The sequence below is a fragment of the Leucoraja erinacea genome, chromosome 16, assembly GCF_028641065.1.
Source record: "Leucoraja erinacea ecotype New England chromosome 16, Leri_hhj_1, whole genome shotgun sequence".
NCBI lineage: Eukaryota > Metazoa > Chordata > Chondrichthyes > Rajiformes > Rajidae > Leucoraja > Leucoraja erinaceus.
The window spans coordinates 28,886,938-28,909,151 of record NC_073392.1 but is presented as its reverse complement, the minus strand read 5'-3'; the positions used below and the strand labels follow the sequence as shown (position 1 = coordinate 28,909,151).

Below are 22,214 nucleotides of genomic sequence, written 5' to 3'. Positions count from 1 at the left end.
GACATGCAGCTCCCTCCGCGGGAACCCGGGACAGGTGACGCTTAGTCAGGTTAGCACAGGGTCGCTAAAAGCATCGTAGAGTAACCGGGGGATGCAGCGGGGAAACACGCCCTGCAGCCCACCCGATCCGCGCCGACCACCCGGGGGGGGGGGGGGGGGGGGGAGAGATTTAAGAGGAGCCTGAGGGGCAACTTTGTTTTTATACTTAAAATGGGGTAGGTATATGGAATGAGCTGCTGGAGGAGGTCATTGAGGCAGGTACTACGTCAATGTTTAAAAGACATTTGGATAGGTACGAGGACAGGAAAGCTTTAGAAGGATATGGGCCAAACGCAGGCAGGTGGGACTAGTGTAGAGGGGGACATGTCGGTCGGTATGGGGAAGTTGGGCCGAAGGGCCTGTTTCCACACTGTATAGCTCCAAGGTGGCTTTATAGAATGGGACTGCAGCCAGGATCCTACTCCAAGGCCAAGCCATTGGGGATATCAGACAGCTGGCCGGCCAATTGGAAGTCCCACCATCTGTACCATCCAAAGAAAAATCTGAACTAATCTCCCGATCGCCAAATAAAAGAGAGGGTTCACATTTAAAAGCCGTATTCTAATATACTTCAGCTTTATTGAAATGAAAGAGTATAAATACACACAAAGTAAACATTACAACTAAACTCTATGAAAACTGATTAAATACAGTGTTCGATTTAACACAGTTCCATTTAAAAATAATTAAAGCTGCAGAATGCCAATGGTCACTTGGTTTAAATTAAAGAAGATTTACAGCATTATGGAGAAATATTTGCTCCTCTAAACATCCACATCACAGACTGAGCTCCTTTCAAAAAAAAAATCTTCTTCCATTCTTTTACTTCCTAGGTACAAGAATCAGAATCGGTGTTTTAAAATAAACTTCCCTTTCCAAATATTCCAGGGGTTTGTGACAATGAACCTCTACTCAGCTATTTCCTAGAGTTTAGAATTTAGAGATACAGCATGGAAACAGGCCATTCTGCCCATCGAGTCCACGCTGACCTTCGATCACCCGTTCACATTAGTTCTATGTCATCCCACTTTCATATCCACTCCCTACATGCTAGGGATAATTTTATTGAGGCCAATTAACCTACAAACCCGCACGTCTTTGGGATGTGGAAGGAAACCGGAGCACCCGGAGGAAACCCATGCGGTCACAGGGAGAACCTGCACCTCGACCCAGAGGTCAGGATTGAACCCAGGATCTCTGGTTCTGTGAGGTGGCAGCACTACCAGTTTTGTCTCAGACTTGTTAATATAGAAACACAGCATAAGAACAGGCCCCTTGGCCCAACAAGTCCATGCCGGCCATCGAACGCTGGTTAGCAACTAGTTCTGTGTAATCCCACTTGCTCATCCACACTCTACACACTAAGGGCAATTTTCAAAGGCCAATAAACCCTCACATCTTCAACTTGCGATGCTGTGGGTCAGTAGACCAAGGAATCTCGGCAGCTTTACGTCTGTAATCATAAATACTTAGTAATTCTTTCAATAAAGAAAAATAAAATGAAAATCACATTGTCCCATCGTCGTATTCAAACTCCAAGCTTTGAGGCAATTTATAACTGGAAACACAATCAATAAGAGAGAAAACATGAACTGTAATAACTAATCTTGTACAACATACTACAAAGTAAATATATACAGTATTTTACAAATTGCAACTGGACACAAATCTCCGTGAAGCAATAGTCATTGATAAGGAACACCATACCAATGTTGCTCAGTGACGGTATATTCACAATTACAAATAGGGGAGTGATTAGATTTTTGATTTGTTTTACTCAGCACTATCATATTTTCCCAATTATTTTCCTGTACCCTCTTCTAACCAACGGCTCCCGAAACCTCTCTGGTGAGTTGCCAGTGGTGGTACGCTTTCTAGAGGCATGTGTTAGGTCACCAATTGCCACGCCACACTGTCCTGTCATTAGTCAGTCAATGTCGCCAATTGGAAAATAACTGGGCAATTCACAAACGCTCCCCTCCCGCTCTCTCCTTGCCCCCTTCCTCCTCCCCAGTCATTTTACCAGTTCCATAGTTCTCAACATTGATCCTCTTTGGGTCACCCCTTCCTAGCCTCCAGTGGACCTACCAGGCAATGTCCTGCCTGAGGCTATTTGCTTAGTCCTGGTCTTTCTTCACCTCCAGCTCTTTACCTCCTCCACCCCACCGCCTTTCAATCTGAAGAAGGGACCCGACCCGAAACGTCACCCATCCTTTTTCTCCAGAGATGCTGCCTAACCCGCTGAGTTACTCCAGCACTGTGTGTCTATCCATTGGATGATCAGTGGCCCTTAATCATAGGATTATTTTCTCTACCTCTACCAACCTGCATGTCTTTGAGAGGAAACCAGAGCACTCGGAAATAAGCCACATGGTCCATTGTGTAGACGATGGGCCAAAGGACCTGTTTCAATGCTGTATATTTCATTCATTCATTCATTTGATCGATCAATCACAAATGGAGGAGGGTATTGGAAATGTGAGTCTGGTGCTGTGAGGCAAGACCAGCAATGCCACCCTTCAAGCATGTACACAGTAACCAAAATCAGAATGATTTCAGCTGTGGCATATGGTTACTTGAATAACCCAATAGCAATTTATTTGAAGACTTGCATTTTTTTTTACAAGGTTGCTAGCATCATCAAGGTCCAGTCTCACCCAATCACTCCCTGTAGGAATGTTGGTTTTTGAGAGATATGGCGTGGAAAAGGGCCCTTCAGCCTCCTGAGTAAATGCAGGCCATTGGTCACCCATATCTTATCCCATCCTACACACTAGGGGGCAATTCACAGAGGGCCAATTAACCTTCACGTCTTTGGGATATGTGAGGAAACCGGCGCACCAGGAGAAAACCCACGTGGTCATAAACCCACGTACCGACAGCACCCGAGGTCAGGATCGAACCTGGGTCTGTGGTGCTGTGAGGCAGCGGCTCTACCAGCTGCGCCACTGTGCCGCCCGGACATCTCCACCAAGAGGAATCCACTTGTCCCCCAATCTCTGCTCAATCCCCATGGACCAAGACAAGTATTCTTTTTTGAGTATGTGTTTAATGCACTTTCGAAAGTTTCTCTTTAGATCTTAAACGTTAAAGATACAGTGCCGATCACCAATCACCCCAGACACTGACACTATTCTACACACGAGGGACAATTTACATTTTTTTCCCAAAGCCAATTAATCTATAAACCTGTGTAGGAAACTACTGTGGATGCTGGTTTATATCAAAGATACACACAAAATGCTGGAGTAACTCAATGGTTCAGGCAGCATCTCTGGCCAAAAATAGATGACATTTTGGATCTGAACCAATCTTCAGACCTACAACCCTATACGTCTTTGGAATGCGGAAGGAAACCAGAGGATCAGGAGAAAACCCACGGGATCACAGGGAGAATGTACAAACTCTGTATTAATTATATTTTTTATTTCCATCTAATCCATTTGAAACAGTGCAGATAATTTATTCCATTTTTGGACATTGTAACTTGAAATGAGACTTTCACTGAAGAATTGATAGCATGTTTATCCAGTATTGTTAAGGACCAAAAGCGCAATAGTCAGAAATTGTTTAGTTGCAAAATTCGCATCTGAATTTTATTCTACCCCCAATAAAATCTCACGCTAAGCTATTTTTTTTCCTGCAGTTCATGAAAATAATCGAATGTATTTCTGATCAATGCCAGGTCCTCTATTTACAACGTAAATCACAACTTGTTTTTCTTTAAGTCTGGTTTTAATTAAACAGCATTAAAATGAACTTCATTCAGGCAATGGGAAATGACGGAAGTGTGATAAGCACGCAGTGAAGCATGGAAAAGCAACTGGAATATAGCCAATGGAAATATCAGAGCTTATCCTTCAAAGTTTATACGATAGAATATACAATTCATAAACATTAGAATATGCCTATTGTTATATATCTTTGAATATATCCATCAGAATATACTCATCTGTATACACCAATTGCACAATCGATTAGTTTAGAGAAACAACGCGGAAATAGGCGCTTCGGCCCACCGTGTCCACGCCGACCAGCGATCACCCCATACACTAGCACTGTCCTACTATAAGATGCAATATACAACCTTTAGCAAGGCCAATTAACCAACAATTCTGTACGTCTTTGGAATGTGGGAGGAAACCGGAGCACACAAGGAAAACCCATACGGTCATGGGCAGAACGTGCAAACTTCGTACAGGCAGCACCTGGAGTCAGGATCGAGCCCGGATCTCTGGCGCTGTAAGGCAGCAACTCCACCCCTGCGTCACAGTGTCGCCCATAGCTGATGGAAAATATCTACTGTAATATATCCATTGGAATATATTCCTTGAAGGATATTCCTTCAAGGTGATCTTTCAGAACGTACCATTGAATGATAGCCTTTGAAATATATATCTTGTAAAATGTCCTCATTGGAAGGTACTGCAAAATGCTGGGGTAACTCAGTGGGGCAAGAAGCATCTCTGGAGAACGTGGATAGGCAACGTCTTGGGTTGGTTCTGTGTTACTCCAACACTTTGTGTTTTTGTCAGCAGTTCCCTGTTCCTGCATTGGAATGCATGCATTAGAGTATATTCTTCTGCATGTTGATAAATGTATGTATTTCTATGAGGATACATATTTCTCCAGTTGCAAAGGTTCATAAAGCAAGGACTGTTGCTCAGAGTTTGGTCTGCAAAGCTATTTTCTATGAAGCAGTGGAGTTAGCTCACTCAGTTTCCTCACCAGCGGACCTCACATATTGACACCTGGAAATCTAATGATAATGGAATCTCCCTCAAACATCAGGGCACACTTTCCATGTCGATTAGTAAAGTGATGAGCTTTGGATGGCCCTGGACCTGTAGTCGATGGAGTTTGGAAGAATGAGGGGGGATTTCAATGAAACTTACCGAATAATGAAAGGCCTGGGTAGAGTGGACGTGGAGAGGATGTTTCCACTAGTGGGAGAGTCTCGGACCAGAAGGCACAGCCTCAGATTAAAAGGATGAACCTTTAGAAAGCAGATGAGGAGGAATTTCTTTAGGCAGTGGGTAGTGAATCAGTGGAATTCATCGCCATAGACGGCTGGGGAGGCCAAGTCTTTGGGTATTTTTAAAGTGGAGATTACCAGGTTTAGTTTAGAGATACAGCACGGAAACAGGCCCTTCAGTCCACCGATCCACACACTGGTCAGTATGGTACAAAGATTAAGGACAATTTACAACTTTACAGAAGCCAATTAGCCTACAAACCTGTATGTCTTTGGGGTTTGGGAGGAAACTGGACCACCTGGAGAAATCCCACGCGGGCCATGGGGAGATCGTCCAATCTCCATACAGACGCATCCGTAGTCAGGATTGAACCCGGGTCTCTGGCGCGGTAAGGCAGCAATTCTACCCCTACGCCACTGTGCGCCCATAAGCCATAGGTTCCTGATTCGCGAGGGAGTCAAAAGTTACGGGGTGAAGGCAGGAGAATGGGGTTGAGTGGGATAGATAGATCAGCCATGATTGAATGGAGGAGTAGAATCAATGGGCCAAATGGCCTATTTCTGCACAATTGACTTATGAACTCGTGAAAATATAAAGGATCAAATCTTGCCCAGAAAAGTTGGGTGTCCAGTTCTCCCCAAGACAGTACTGTGCACACTTTGATACCCATCCATTCCTAATCTAATACGCGTCTTTGACTGATGCTATCAAAGACATGGTACTGACATGTACCAGGCATTGAACAAGATACACTCTGGTGTACTAAAGGTATCAGATCTTGCTCTGTCATTTACTGAATTGATTTATCCATCCCTCTATTGAATTTCTAATGAATTATTAAATAACATGTATAAATACACAGATCTTAATGTTACTTTTCAACATGATAAAAAAAAATGAGATCATATGATGCAGTGGATTCACAAATAATATGGTAACTTAGTTGATGGAGTTAAGGTTGTAGTAACAGTAAAAGACTTTGGTGACCTTTGGTTCCATATTTTTCTCCTGATGTTTTGAGCAGTGAGGGTCATAGCCCCAGCTGAGGAATGTTTCTGAATGCACGGTTACTTTGCTGTCCCATGAAAGCCTAGTCTAAAGTTTGGCCTCTGGAGATCCTCCAATGCGTGTGGAACCGGGCCAGGTCTATGTGCCGGCGACGTGCCTGGGCGTTCTGTTGCGGGGTCTGCTCTTCCCCTTCTTGCCCCCTTCCGACAGGAACTTCCACTTGCCGGCCATCATCTTGCGTTTCCTGCGCTGCTTCTCGTTGCACCAGACCCGCTCGCAGTACTCCTCCATCCGGTGTAGGTTGGAGTAGCCGATCAGCTGCATGATGTCCTTGAACCAGGGCTTGTGGCTGTGCGGCCTCCGCGGCTGAGGGGTGCAGGGCCGGTTGCTGCGCTCCTCGTCGTCCCGGTTGAAGATTTCCTCCAGCTGCTCGTTCTCCAGCACCTCCAGCGAGATCTTGGTCACCGTCTGGGTGAAGCCTTGCTCCATGGTCTGGCAGTAGTACGTGCCTTCATCCATCCGGTAAATCTTCCTGAACAAGAGGCCATGTTCAGTCTTGATGATCCTCTCATCCGTTTTCACCTGTAAACATTACAGAGGCAAGTCAAGTTGAGTTTATTGTTTTGTTTTGTTTAGTTTAGAGATACAACGTGTAAACAGGCCCTTCGGCCCACCAAGCCCACACCGACCACCGATCACCCATACACTGATTCTATCCTACACTCTAGGAACAATTTACAGAAGCCAATTAACCTTCAAACCTGCACATCTTAGTTTAGTTTTAGTTTGGAGAAGCAGCGTGGAAACAGGCCCTTCGGCCCAACGTGTCTGCGCCAACCAACAATCAAAACCGTTCACACGGTTTCTATGTTATCCCATGTTCGCATCCTTCATCCTAGGGGCAATTTACAGAAGCCAATTAACCAACAGATTCTAGACTTTACTTTGGGCTTTAGAGATACAGTGTGAACCAGGACTCAGGAACTTCATTCCACTGAGTCCTTGCCAACCAACGATAACCCCGTACACTGCACTATTCTATGCAATTTATGATCAACAGAAGCCAATTTATCTACCAACCTGCACGTCTTTGGAGTGCGGGAGGAAACTGGAGAAAACCCACGTGGTCACAGGGAGAATGTACACTTGCTGAAACTGACTGCTAACTTTTGTGATTTGGGCAGAAGAACACCTACTCTATACCTTGTTCAACCCTTTACAGCTCCCTCTTATATAACGTCATACATTCCCCTGTTAAACTCCATTTGCTAATATCACCCAACCTCATTGAATTTACTGTTGTATTAGTTGCTGTATTTATCATTATTGCACATGTACTGTTTGCTCTGTGAGTTTAGTTTAGAGATACCACGCAGGAACAGGTCCTTCGGCCCATCGAGTCCACGTACACTAGCACTATCCAAAACTAGGGGCAATTTACAATTTTAGCAAAGTCAATTAACCTGCAAACCTGTATATTTTTAGGGCGTGGGAGGAAACAGGGAGCACGTACAGGGAGAACGGACAAACTCCATACAGACAGCGCCCATCGTCAGGATCAAACCCAGGTCTCTGGCGCTGTAAGGCGCCAACTCTACTGCTGCGCCACTGTACAGCCCAGTGAGATTCACATGAACAAGGAATTTCATTGCACCCTGGTTCAACATGCGCCTTAATTTAGTTCAACAAAGAAACTGACAAGTTACTAAAGAACCTAATCTAATCTAATCCGATTTAACCTAAATTAGTGGTAAATTCCTGGATTGAACCCGGGACCCTGGCACTGTAATGCAGCAACTCTACTGCTGCGCCGCCCCACTTCTTGGTGCAGTCCACAAGTTCTATTCGACAGACACCTGAAGAGATTTTGTAATACATGCACGTCCACAAGGTCTTGTTCATTCCAGGTCACTGCATTCAATGCAAGAACCTTTAATACATGGTAACACTCTTCCCCCAAATGCCATGTGGTCTAATCTTTTGCAGCAGCTGTTTTAGGTGGCACCTTGTAAAAAGTCTCTGAAAACCTAATAAACCGCATCAAATCCACTAAACTTCTGAAAACCCAATAGACTGCATCAACCTAATCCAAATACATGAGATCAAATCCATACACATTACATCAAACTGCATTCCTTCTATCAACTCTGCTTATTACATTGTTAAAGAATGACAATGATGAGCATCCATAATCCAACATATATTATCAGTCCATCGACAGTTGCTAAATCTTTTGGAATTCATCTGGAAGAAATTCTACTTTGTCATCCTTAATCCTGCTGTCATGTAACTGGAAAGAACACAACATCTGATACTGGTTAATGGAAAGGCATAATTCCAAATTCTGCTCATAAAGAAAGGTTGGGTCCTCATTCAATAATAAAAACTATGGCTAACAGGTCAGGCGGCATCTGTGGAGAGAGAAATAGAGTTGACATTTTAAGTTGATGGTCTCCCACAGTGAGTTCTAATGAAATGTCTTCAACCTGAAACATTCACTCTTCCTCTCTCCATAGTTGTTGTCCTCCAGATTAATTTCCAGCATTTCTTTTTTAAATTACAATTCTCCATCATCTGTAGATTTTGGCGTTCTTAAGATTTAATTCTTCTTCTGACAACTGCCACTGCTTTAAAGTCTCAGCCCCAGTTTAGTTTAGAGACACAGCGCAGAAAACAAGTCCTTCGGCCCACCGAGCCCGCGCTGACCAGTAATTCCCGTACACCAACACTATCCTACACACTAGGGACAATTTACTTTTTTTTTTAACCAAACCCAATTAACCTACGAACCTGCATGTCTTTGGAGCGTGGGAGGAAACCAGAGCACCCGGGGAAAACCCACAGGGAGAACATACAAACACAGTAGTCAGGTCTCCGGCACTGTAAGGCAGCATATTTAGTTTAGTTTAGTTTAGATACAGCGCAGAAACAGGCCTTTCAGCCCACGGAGTCAGCGCCGCCCAGCGATCCCTGCACATTAACACTATCCTACACACACAAGGGACAATTTTACATTTACTCCAAGCCAATTAACCTACAAACCTGTATGCCTTGTACGCAAGTCAAGCGCTGCACCACTGCGCCACCCTTCACACAAACACAGTGCACAGACACGTCACATACATATATAACACAAAGGTCGGTGGGTCAGAGTGCATGTGCTGAGCTGGCCCAGTGAGATCTGCAGGAGGTGGAACTACCAACGGGGCACAGAGGGACTACAGCAACAAACAACATTCACCTCATCCTTCTTCTGATCCACAGCTCGCTGGATGAACCATTTGACAGACGCCTGAAGAGATTTTGGAATGCATTCAAGAAAGGTGCTGTTGTGTTCAGTCCCATAGACCACCCTCTCCTCCGCGTTGTCAAACTCTTCCACTGTGAATAATCAAACACAGTGAAAATCAGCACATACTGCAAACCTTAATATTGAGAATGACATTCAAATCGCAAAGAGCCAAACCTTGTAGATAAGGACATGATGATTTTAGCAAAGCACGAGACCATTCAGCCCACCGTGTCCACGGTAATCAAGAATGGACCTTAAGTTAATCCTACTCCCCAGCCTTAGGTCCACTGTGCTGCAGGACTTGGCTCTCAGGGATTCAAAGAGCCGTACACCACAAAAATGGGCCCTTCAGCCCACCATATCCAAGCTGACATTTTTTTACCCATCCATACTATCCCATTTTCCCATGCAACTTGATACAAGTGACAATAATAAACCTAAACCTAAGAGAAGGAGAGGCCATTTTGAGGGAGGAACAAAACCTCTAAAATGTCGGTCGCCGAATAAATATACAATGCTGACTCCAACAGGACTGACTTTGTGAAATGAACCACAATGTACAGACATTATTCATTCTACTTTTAGCACAGGGGTTTGGGAAAGTACTTCTATTCCATAACATGACATACTTTATTTAAAGAAAATTAAAATTAGACATCATGGTATCTGAACGGACGTGTGCCATTTGGAGGATTGCTTTTGAAGAAGAAAATGTGTACGCTTTTGGCTGCAGAGAGAGTGGTGAGGTAATACAGGACAAGAATGGGGGAGGGAAAGCCTGTGGTCGACGTGTGGGTCTTTATGAGACTTAATTGGGAAGGGAAGAAAAGGTCGCATTCAAATACGTCTATTTTTGATTCATTTCTTTCATTCGTCCTTTTTTGACGTTTTGATCCTTGGCAGCAAGGCTGGGAAAAAGAGCCGCTCCCAAGACCTCTTTCCATTCCGCTCAGCATCAGACTGCCCCTCGGGCAACTCCATGGCTTCACGAGGGCCTTGCTCCCCTGTGTGTGGGAGCAAGCACCTGACAAAACAGTGCCGCCATTCGGGATCATGGACGGGACATGGGAGGCTCAGGCACTGGCCCCTCGCCTCCCTGATAAATAATCTCTCTGCAAAGCACCAAACATCAGCAGGCATGGGACTATAGTGAAGAACAAAAACATCTCTGTCAATATATTGCAGAATTTCCCTTCTAATGGGCAACTTCGGGTGGCATGGTGACACAGCGGTGCAGTTGCAGCCTTGCAGCACCAGAGACTCAGGTTTCATCCCTAATACGGGTGCTGTCTGTATGGAGTTTGCACGTTCTCCCTGTAACCAAGTGGGTTTTCCCCACATGCTCCGGTTTCCCCCCACATCCCAAAGATGTACCGGTTTATAGGTTAATTGGCTTTGGTAAAGATTGTAAATTGTCCCTAGTGTGTAGGGTAGTGTGTGGCGATTGCTGGTCGGCATGGATTCGGTGGGCTGAAGGGCCTGTTTCCACGCTGTATCTCTGTATCTCTGTATTTGCTGGCAGCCATTTTCAGAGTTCAATATCGTGGCGGTTGACAGAAGAGTAAAGCATGAAAACAGGCCCTTTGGCCCAACGAGTTCACACCAACCGTCGATAACCTGTTCTGATGAGTTCTATGTTAGAGGGACATGAGTCAAATGCAGGCAAACTAGCTCAGATGGAGCATGGATGAAATGGGTTGAAGAGACTTTTTCAGTGCTGTATACCTCTAATATGACTAGTATCTATTTCAGATTATTTGCCTAATTGGATTTAAACAATGATTCAATGATACTTTATTGTCACTTCGGTACAGTGAAATTCTTTGTTCTTGCATACAACTCGGTAAAATCATACAGCAGACCTCATTTAGGCAGTAAGTAGGCAAAGAGTTGTCACGTTTCTGGCACCGACAAAGTTACAGAAGTTGTTAGTACAGTCTTATCTTCTCCAGCAGCAAACCAGGCTTGCTGCAGCACCGACGGGGCTGTCGGCAGCCCACTGAGCCTCTCTTATTTCTCTGCGCCCCCTTCTGGGTCCCTCTCAGTTATCAGATTTGATCTGAATTTCTGATACATTGTTCTGCACCATTCCAGTAACTTATTGGCTGTAGAACTATAACGTCCCCTGTCCACCCAATGCCACCCACCTTCTTCGTGTTCGCTACCTCCCCAAGTAAAGGCCCTGTCCCACTTTCCCGAGTTACTCAGGAATTCTCCCGAGTTTTCCCCTCGATTCAAACTTGGAGAATTACGATAATAGCCAGCAGTAGGTACTCGAGGCTATTTTTTTTACTTGTGGACATTTTTCAACATGCTGAAAAAACGTCCCGACTTACCTGATGCCCCGATGACCTACGGCTGGCATTACGAGCCGCTAGGAAATATCTACGGACTCGCTACGGACATTCCCCGAGTTTGAATCAAGGGGAAAACTCAGGGGAAGTCGTGAGTAACTCGGGGAAGTGGGACTGGGCCTTAAGGCTCAGGTTAACCCTGTGGGATGAGTGGAGAATGTCACACTGCGGTACCCACGGTGACGTGATGGGAGGGCACTTATAGTCATAGAATAACACAGCAAGGAAACAGGCCCAAGACTTCCATGCTGACCAAGATGCCCATCTGATCTAATCCCATTTGCCTGCATTTGGCCCATATCCCTCTCAGTTTTGCTAACCATTTGCCTGTCTAAGTGAATTAAATGTTGTTATTGTACCTGCCTCAACCACTTTCTCTGGCGCTCTTTATATACACGCACCATCCTCTGTGTGAAGGTAACTGAGAGAGAGCAGTCTTGAGCTACCATCCACCTCATTGGAGACCCACAGACTATCTTTAATTGGACTTTACCTTGCACTAAATGTTTTCCCTTTATCCTACACCTGTACACTGTGGGCAGCTTGGTTGTAACGTTAGTTTTGTTTAGTTTAGAGATACAGAGTGGAAACAGGCCCTTCGACGCACAGAGTCCGTGTCAACCAGCGATCCCCGCATACTTATGCCCCTGTCCCACTTAGGAAACCTGAACGGAAACCTCTGGAGAGTTTGCGACCCACACAAGGTTTCCGTGCGGTTCCCGGAAGTTCCCGGAGGTTTTTGTCAGTCTCCCTACCAGCTTCCACTACCTGCAACCTCCGGGAACCACCTGCAACCTCCGGGAACCGCACGGAAACTTTGGGTGGGGCGCAGTGTCTTCAGAGGTTTCCGTTCAGGTTTCCTAAGTGGGACAGGGGCATTACACTATTACACACACTATGGACAATTTACAATGTTACCAAGCCAATTAACCTACAAACCTGTACATCTTTGGAGTGTGGGAGAAACCAGAGATCTCGGAGAAAACCCACACAGGTCATGAGGAGAACGTACAAATTGCGTACAGACAAGCACCCGCAGTCAGGTTCGAACCCGGGTCTCCGGCGCTATAAGGCAGCAACTCTACCACTGTGCCACCATGCTGCCCTGTGGAGCCGTTATGTTGTGGATTGTCTTTCTGCTGACTGGAGAGCATGCAACAAAAAAGCTACATCCGACCTCGGAGTCTGATCTTGACATAAGGACATGAAACGGGAACAGGTCCTATTTCCCAACGCAAACATCCCATATTTTGCTGACCACACTTGATTTAAAAAAGAGAGTCTTAGGCTGCTGCATGTCAGAATTTAATGGACAAACCTCACAGGGAAGATAACAGTGTGTTAACAACGCAACCGTTGCTTCTAATGTTGCACCGTCAACCACGTTTACGGGATGAGGAGACATGGTGTAAAATTCCAGTCTCCATAATTCAATTTATAGCTCGCGTAAGTTGTCTCACACTGTGTTTTACCTTCAATCGCCACTCTTAGTTTTAAAAGCCGACTGCATTTGAATGATGAAGTTATCAGGCAAGTTTATCTAAGAAGGAGGCAAGATTTTTCTTACCACTCAAATTCTGGTCCGGGCACTGGTGAATGGGGTTCCCGTTCCAGATATCTTGCCTTCGGAAGCGTCTAAATAAACAGAGATGTGGGGTTAATCTAAGTCTGGTTCCTTTTCATCCAATCTGCAAGGTTTAAATGTAGAAATTAATACGTGTACACAAAAGGGCACAAAATGCTGGAGTAACTCGGCATGTTAGGCGGCATTTCTGGAGATCATGGATAGGTGATGTTTTGGGTCGAGACCTTTCTTTGTCGACCTATTACCCGCCACGCCCCATCCCGCCTCTCCCCTTTACCAGCTTTCTTCTCCCTCCCCCCCACAATAAATCTGAATAAGGGTTTTGACCTGAAACGTCACCTATTCATGCTCTCCAGAGATGCTGCCTGACCCGCTGAGTTATTCCAGCACTTTGTTTCCTACAAAGGGAACATTGGTGGTTTGGGAATGTATGACGTGTGTGCAAAAAAAGTATTTGCATTTCCTTCTCCTTGAAGTAAAAGAGATGATATAGAAATACTATTTTACACACTAGCCTGTTGTGTGCATGCGTGTGCGTGTGTGCGTGTGTGCGTGTGTGCGTGTGTGCGGACAAAATATGGCGACTCGGGCATGTGTGAGCTAAGCAAAAATAATTTCTTATTCGAACAGAATGTGCAGTGCTTACAGTACGTCACAATAAACACCATTGAACCATTGAACCTCCTCAAGGACATGCAGTTGTGAGCCAGTGTAGGTGTGTTACCTCTTGGCCGTGGGCTGGTATCTGGTGCATGTGCTGCCGTCCCACGCACAGTAAGGGTCTCTGGCCAGGCAGCACTCAGCACAGGCACTGCCGTATGTCTCACACTGATGGAGCTTCACCTGGGCCACCCCCACTCTTGAGGCGATGTACAGTTGTTGCTGCAAAGAAGGTGGACAACTGTTTTTATCCATGCGCCCTTTGTGGCCATCACATTATATTCTGCACTCTATATTTTTGTACAGGTCCCCCATCAATTTTCTGGCATCTGGTGGTCCGGCACCTCCTTTAATGTGGACAAAATTATGAGAGCGCACTCGAAACCCCCCCACCCTGGATGTCCACCCCAAAAGTGTGGCTCCTAGGCCGGGTGAGGTGGCCGATCTCAACCTTATCGGGACCTCCACGGTCAATGGTTTGGTCGAACTCGCTCCCTGCGGCCGGGGTTCTGGAATTCCGGCCGGGCCGGAGCCGGCAGATCCGTTGCCATAGCCGACATCCGAGGCTGAATTTACGGACCGTTACAGAACCGTTGGACTCCTCTGGGAAGCCGTGTTCTCTGTTGGTCCGGGAAAATGGTTAATCCAGAAAGCTCCAGAAGCAAGGATGCGGGAATATTGGTGGTGGACCTGCACTATCTGATGTAGTTGTGTATAGTTTGATTGTACGCATTGATTGATTGATCGAAATATACCGTTTGGAAACAGGCCCGTTGGCCCACCGGGTCCACGCCAACATCCATCATTTGTTCACACTAGTACTATGTTGTCGTAGGAGGGGCAATTTACAGAGGAGGCCAATTAACCTCCAAACCCACACTTTATTTGCAATGTGGGAGTTTACTTCAGTTTCATTTGGTTTAGTTTAGAGATACAGCATGGAAAAAAGGCCCATCGGACCACGCCAACCAGCAACCACTTGTACACTAGTTTTACCCTACACACTAAGGGCAATTTACAGAATCCAATTAACCTACAAACCAGCACTGCTTTGGAATGTGGGATGAAACTGGAGCAGCCGGGAAAACCTACGTGGTCACAGGGACAACGTGCAAACTCCACGCGGACAGCACCCGAGGTCGGGGCTGAACTCGGGTCTCTGGCGCTGTGAGGCAGCAGCTCTACCCACTGCGTCACTGTGCCACCCTCATGTATGGTGTGACGCCTGAATAACATATGAACTAATTCGTTCACTGTATCTAGGTACAGGTGACAATGCTAAACCAAGGCTAATACTAAGTAAACAGAACCTGAGAAGATCCTTCTAGAGGGAAAGGTTCACTAGGATTTGACCTGGGATAGTGTTTCAGCTCTGAGGAGAGAGGAAATGCAATGGGATGAGTCTATTTTCCATGGAGCCGAGACTGATGAGGAGTCTGACAGACATACAAAATTATGAGAGGCAGAGGTCGAGAGAACAAAAGTTTTCCCTATGATGTGGGCGTCTAAGACCAAAGGGCACAGGTTTGAAGAGAGGAGTAGGAGGATCGGAGGTAGATTTTTTCACTTAGAAGGTGTTTGTCATCTTGAACGAGAAGGTGGTGAAGACAAACACTCAAAACATGTAAAAAAAAGCACCAGGATGCATACTTAATTAAGCAAGGCCATTGAGCAAGTGTTGGTAAACAGCATTAGCACAGATCGGTATTTGATGGTCAGCATAGACATGATGGGCCAAAGGGCATGTTTTCCCTGAGTTGTGAGACTCTATGGAAGGAGAACAACCAAAGGACACAAAGGAGCTGAGATACTCACCCGTTTCACCGAGATCTCCATCGCCGTGATGGGATTTGAAACCTGCCAATGTTAAAATGGACACCGTCAATCAATGTACTTCAAAACAACCAATTTCTCTCAATTCCAGAATTCCCTTCCCTTAGGGGTAATACTGAATTTGGCTTCATCTCATTAAGGAGGTCAGCAGGTTCACATTCCTATTCCATGACTTCAGATAAAAGTTTAGGCAGTGACGAGGGATAGAAACATAGTAAATAAGTGTAGGCCATTTGGCCCTTTGAGCCAGCACTGCCATTCAATATGATCAAGGCTGATCAGTACCCCATTCCTGCTTTCTCCCTATATCCCTTGATCCATTAGCCCTAAGAGCAGTATCAAACTCTTGAATATATCCAGTTAATTGGTCTCCACTGCTTTCTGTGGCAGAGAATTCCACAGATTCACAACTCTCTGGATGAAAATATCTTTCCTCATCTCAGTTCTAAATGGCCTACCCCATATTCTTAAACTGGGACCCGTGGTTTTGGACTTCCCCAACATCGGGAACATTTTTCCTACATCAAGCTTGTCCAATCGCTTAATAATTTTACGTTTCTATAAGATCCCCTCTCATTCTTCTAAATTCCAGTGAATACAAGTCCAGCCGATTCATTCTTTCATCATATGTCAGTCCTGCCATCCCGGAAATGCACCTGGTGAACCTATGCTGCACTCCCTCACTAGCAGGAATGTCCTTCCTCAAACTAGGAGACCAAACTGCACACAAAACCCCAGGTGCGGTCTCACCAGGGCCCTGTACAACTGCAGTACGACCTCCTTGCTCATATACTCAAATCCTCTCGCAATGAAGGCCAACATGTCATTAGCTTTCTTCACTGCCTGCTACACCTACATGCTTACTTTCAGTGACTAATGTACAAGCACACCCAAGTATCGTTGCACCTCCCCTTTTCCTAATCTGACACCATTCAGACAATAATCAGCCTTCTTGTTCTTACCACCAAAGTGGATAACCTCACATTTATCCACATTCTACTGCAACTGCCATGCATCTGCCCACTCACCCAACCTATCCAAATCACCCTGCAGCCTCCTAGTATGCTCCTCGCAGCTCACACTGCCATCCAGCTTTGTGTCATGAGGTTGGAGATCATTTTATATCGAAGCCAAACTCTATCTTACACCTCCAGTCTTTTAGTTTAGTTTAGTTTAGAGATACAGCGCGGAAACAGGCCCTTCGGCCCACCGACCAGCGATCCCCATACACTAGCACCATCCTATGCACTAGGGACAATTTACAATTTTTCCCAAAGCTAATTAACCCCCAAACCTGTATGTCTTTAGAACGTCGGAGGAAATTGGAGCGCACAGGGAAAACACATGCGGTCACGGGGAGAGCGTGAAAACTTCATACAGACAGCACCCACAGTCAGGATCGAACCCGGGTTTCTGGAGCTGTAAGGCAGCGACTCTACCGCTGTGCCACCATGCCACTATACCTCCTCCAGCAACTTGTTCCATACACACATCATTCTTGATGTAAAAAATGTTACTCCTCAGGTTCCCAGTAAATATTTTCCCCCTCACCTTAAACCTATGTCCTCTGGTTCGCGATTCCCCTACTCTGGGCAAAATATTCTCTGCGTTTACCCGATCTATTCCTCTCATTTCTTCAACACTTCACGACCTAATGGGAGACAGTGAGTACCTTGAAGACCTGGAGCTCCTCCAGAATGACTTCCTCACTCTGCACAGCGTTCCCCTTCCGCAGTGCGATTGTCTTCAGTACCATTCCAGTATCTGCAAAGGAAGAGGACACCAGCTCCACTCACTCAGCTCTTCAGCAAATACAATTTAGAACAAAAAAGACAACAAAATACATTCATATGTTCAATGGTCATGCCCTGAGATTCTGCTGCCTCTCTGTCTCTTGAATCACAGGGAATGGATGGATGTGGATCACATGCAGGCAAATGGGATTAGTTTATCTTGCCACCATATTTGGCATGGACATTGTGGGCCAAAGGGCCTGTTCCTGTGCTTTACTCATCTAGCTTAAACAGTACGTGCTACATTCTATCATGCACAGCTTAACATTCACCTCTGTAGGACCACAGATGAGGTCCGAGGACACAATATTGACAAGATGTATGGGAGTTCTCCTTGGGCAATTAATGCAGATGAAGTCGCTAAAACAGGGTGTGTTATGTGGCCTTTATCCTATTTCTCTTTCAAGATCTTGCTGTGTACGGATCCTACCTTAGTACCTACACTTTGACTGGTTGTCAAGTATATTGGGAATGTCCTGGGTGGCAGAGTGGTGCAGTTGGTAGAGAAACTGCCTCATTTCTCCAGCTAGATGGATTTGATCCTGACCTCTTCTGCCCCCAAATGCCCTAAATTCTTGGTGCAACCAAAGGCCGTCCACAGAGGTTCATAGTTGAGGTTAGTGTTGTGTAGTGTTCAAGAGCTTGATGAAGTTATTCTTGGATCTGGTAGTCACAGTTTTCAATCTCCCGACGGTAGGAGTGAAATGAGCGCATTGGCAGAGTGATGTGGGTTTTGCATAGTATAGTTTAGGGGTACAGCGCGGAAACAGGCCCTTCAGCCCACTGAGTCCACGCCGACCAGCAACCGCCATACACTAGCACTATCCTACACACTGCGCACAATTTTAGCTCAAGCCAATTAACCTACAAACCTGTACATCTTTGGAGTGTGGGAGGAAACCAGAGCACCCTGAGAAAACCCATGTGGTCACGGGGAGATCTTACAAACTCCGTACAGATGGCACCAGTAGTCAGGATCGAACCCTTGGTCTCTGGCTCTGTAAGGCAGCAACTCTACCACTGCGCCACTAAGGTGGTTGATGAGATTGGCTTGTTGAAACAGCGCCACCTCTAGATCCCTTTGGTGGTGGGGTGGTCAGTACTCATGATGGACTGGGCAGTGTCTACCATTCTCTGCTTTACTACTGCCAAATGCCTAATGGATACCAGGAAATCTAACAACTACCATTTCCTGTCATTGTGGAGGTGGAGGTGGAGTGGGAGGTATATTTATTAAAAAATTTGGAATCAAATAAATCTTAATAGATCCTGTTATTGAGCGTTGCTGAACCATTGGCTCCGTGGTGTAATTGAACTTGTGCACATACTGTACAAATCCTCCAGTTTGTTCAATTTTACATGTTTGGTGTTAAGATACGGGAGACTCAATAGCACAGCGGTAGAGCTGCTGCCTCACAGCGCCAGAGACCCGGGTTTGATCCTGACCATGGGTGCTGTCTGCACTGAGTTTGTACGTTCTCCCTGTCATTGCGTGGACGTTCTCCGGGTGTTCCGGTTTCCTCCCACATTCCAAAGATTTGCCGGTTAATTGGCTTCAGTAAATTAGTGTGTAGGATGGGATTGCGAGATTACAGAACTAGTGTGAACTGGTGATCGATGGTCGGCGTGGATTCGGTGGTGCAAAGGGCTTATTTCCAAGCCGCATCTCCATTTATATCTCGAAGAAAGAACATTGCTGCACTGTGCAAGAACATTGAACGAGTAATTCAGGGAGGGGATTGTATGGAATGGTGTCAATAAGGGGACAGACACAAAATGCTGGAGTAACTCAGCGGGTCAGGCAGCATCTCTGGAGCAGAGGAATAGGTGACGTTCCTTCATCGGGCAGGCTTAGTCTCATCACAATGGAGGCCGCACTGAGACAATACCCAGCCTTGGTTAAACGTTGCATCAAGCTGGCTGCAGGAAGACTCAGCGTCTAGGCTTTGCCAGCCTTGCACAGCTGGCGGTGAAGGATGCTGGTTGAGTGACCTTGGAAAATGACCCTGCAAATGTCGAAGTTCAATGCAAAAGCAAATTCTGACAAGAGGCCGATGGAATTGCATTGTCCATTCATGGAATATGAAAGGCCTGGGCACTGGTCAATAGACAAGCAATGCAGTCAGTGCGAGGAAAATTGATTCAAGACGGCATTTGAAGGGCAGCACATATGACGCAGCGGTAGAGATCCGGGTTCGATCCTGACCGTGGGCGCGCAATGTACATTCTCCCCGTGACAGCGTGGGGTTTCCCCGGCTGCTCCGGTTCTTCCCATATTCCAAAGATGTATGCAGGTTTGTAGGTTAATTGGCCTTTGTAAATTGTCCCTTGTGTGTAGGATAAAGCCAGTGTACGTGTGATTGCTCGTCAGTGTGGACTCGGTGGGCCAATGCACTTGATTCAATACTGAATCTCTTAACTGAATTCTTGATTAGTACGGGTGTCAGGGGTTATGGGGAGAAGGCAAGAGAATGGGGTTGGGAGGGAAAGATAAATCAATCATGATTGAATGGCAGAGTAGACTTGATGGGATGAACAACCTAATTTTGCTCCTATAATTTATGAATTTACAAACTTAATCTAAGGCTCTGGCGACCCTCTCATTTTGGGGGAATAGCAGTGTGGTGGTTAATTCACTGAATTAGCAGCCAGTGGTTGAGAACCCCTAATCCAGGGGCATGAGTTTGAAATCAGTGTGGCAACTGGAAAAATTCAAATTCTCGTAAAATATCCCGGTCACTGTACATTAACTACAATACCTCTGGATTGTTGTAAATACCATCTGCTTCATTAATGTTTAAAAAAAAAACATAGAACATGGAACAGGAACAGGCCCCAAGGTGCATAACGTCAATGCTGAACATGATGCCAGGTTGAACTAATCATCTTTACATGGATGTGGCATCACACACACACTATCCACTCCCCACACACACACTAACATCCCCCCCTGATGTTATATTATTATTCATTCGCTCCTTTTACTCCCATTACCTGCCCTATCCACTCACACATAGGGAGGGGGCAAAAAGAGAGAGGGCAGAGAGAGAGGGCAAAGGAGAGAGAGGGAGAGAGAGAGGCAGAGAGAGAGGGGCAGAGAGAGAGGGCAGAGAGAGAGAGAGCAGAGAGGGAGAGAGAGAGAGCAGAGAGAGAGAGGCAGAGAGAGAGAGAGGCAGAGAGAGAGAGAGAGAGAGAGAGAGAGAGGGAGGCAGAGAGAGATGCAGACAGAGAGAGACAGAGAAAAAGGGGAAGGGGAGGGGAGGCCCTGATGTTATATTATTATTCATTCGCTCCTTTTACCCCATCGCCTGCCCTATCCACTCACACATAGCCCCCAACTGCACAGGTATGGCTAGAGAGGGAGGGGGGCAAAGAGAGAGGGGGCAGAGAGAGAGGGGGCAGAGAGAGGGGGAGAGGGAGAGAGAGAGAGAGGGAGAGGGGGAGAGAGGGAGGGAGAGAGAGAGAGAGAGAGGGGGAGAGAGAGAGAGAGGCAGAGAGAGAGAGAGAGAGAGAGAGAGAGAGAGAGAGGCAGAGAGAGGCAGAGAGAGAGGCAGAGAGAGAGAGAGAGAGGCAGAGAGAGAGAGAAAGAGATGCAGAGAGAGAGAGACAGAGAGAAAAGGGGAGGGGAAGATCGCGGAGGGGAGGAGAGTGGAGGGGAGGAGACCGGAAGGGAGGAGAGGGGAGTGGGAAGAGAGGGGAAGGATTGGGGTTGAAGGTAAAAGAGCGCCTAGGGGCAATACAAACATATGGAGATCCTCCTTGTCCCTCTCGCTCACACACACACATATGCATATCAGCACCCGGCGACACACGCGGTCGGGCGTTGACCCGAGGACCAAGGTCCACGAGTTCGGCCGCTCATCTCCGGGCTCGTTTATTCTGCGTCTTTTGAATAACGGGGGGGGGAGATTGTGCGTGTGACGGAGCCAAGATGGATCCGATCAGACCCATTGTGATGTCATCAGCGATAGCTGCTCGTTTAAATTCAAAGCCTTTCGATATTTTTAAACATTTTCAGTAATAAGTCGAGAAATAAAGCATAACATTTTCAGATTAGGTGATTTTGGACTCGATGGGAAAAATGTCAACCGGAACATGTAAATATTTTATCGTTACCGCATAGTTTTTCTGTGAAGATTTAAAAACACACATAGGTGAGGGGAAGTGAGGGGAGGAGAGGGGAGGAGAGGGGGGAGGAAAGGGGAGAGGAAAGGGGAAGAGGCGGGGAGGGGAGGAGCAACGTCCCATTGTCATGTCACTGTGGCAGTTGATAGCCAGCTTGAGAGCCCATTGTGATTGGTGCACTGTTAGAGGCATTGTGACATCATTCGGTTTTTTTTCTCAAAACTGGTTGAGTTTGGGCTGTTTTTTAAATTTCAAGGATCAAAAAGTTCAGAATTATAAGTGGAAATGCAACAAGAAGATGTTTATCGCCCCCACGGGAAAAAAGTGAATAGAATGTGTGAAAATGGGAAGGCTGTGGCCTAGCGTTTGGAAGAAAATAAGAATTAACCCAATTGTGCCCAGATTACACACACACCCACTCACATATACATACACACAAGCAAGATGAAGATCTTAAGTAATACAGATATATACTGAACTTATATTTTCTTGTTTATTATATTGTTTATAGAGTATTATGTTTACATATTCTGTTGCGCTGCTGCAAGT

The 22,214-nt window shown here is 45.9% G+C and overlaps 1 protein-coding gene across 1 annotated transcript in view; it reads right to left on the bottom strand.

Moving 5' to 3' along the window:
* Positions 1 to 579: 579 nt before the first annotated feature.
* The window catches only part of sema3bl (sema domain, immunoglobulin domain (Ig), short basic domain, secreted, (semaphorin) 3bl), a 139,975-nt gene continuing 118,340 nt past the window's right edge, over positions 580 to 22,214 (bottom strand). The window contains exons 12-17 of the mRNA XM_055648015.1: positions 17,420 to 17,511; positions 15,730 to 15,771; positions 13,979 to 14,136; positions 13,237 to 13,304; positions 9,265 to 9,404; positions 580 to 6,605 (exon numbers count right to left, since the gene is read on the bottom strand). Of these exons, the coding sequence (XP_055503990.1) occupies positions 6,162 to 6,605; positions 9,265 to 9,404; positions 13,237 to 13,304; positions 13,979 to 14,136; positions 15,730 to 15,771; positions 17,420 to 17,511 (944 nt within the window). The 3' untranslated portion in view covers positions 580 to 6,161. The remainder of the gene's footprint in view (positions 6,606 to 9,264; positions 9,405 to 13,236; positions 13,305 to 13,978; positions 14,137 to 15,729; positions 15,772 to 17,419; positions 17,512 to 22,214) is intronic.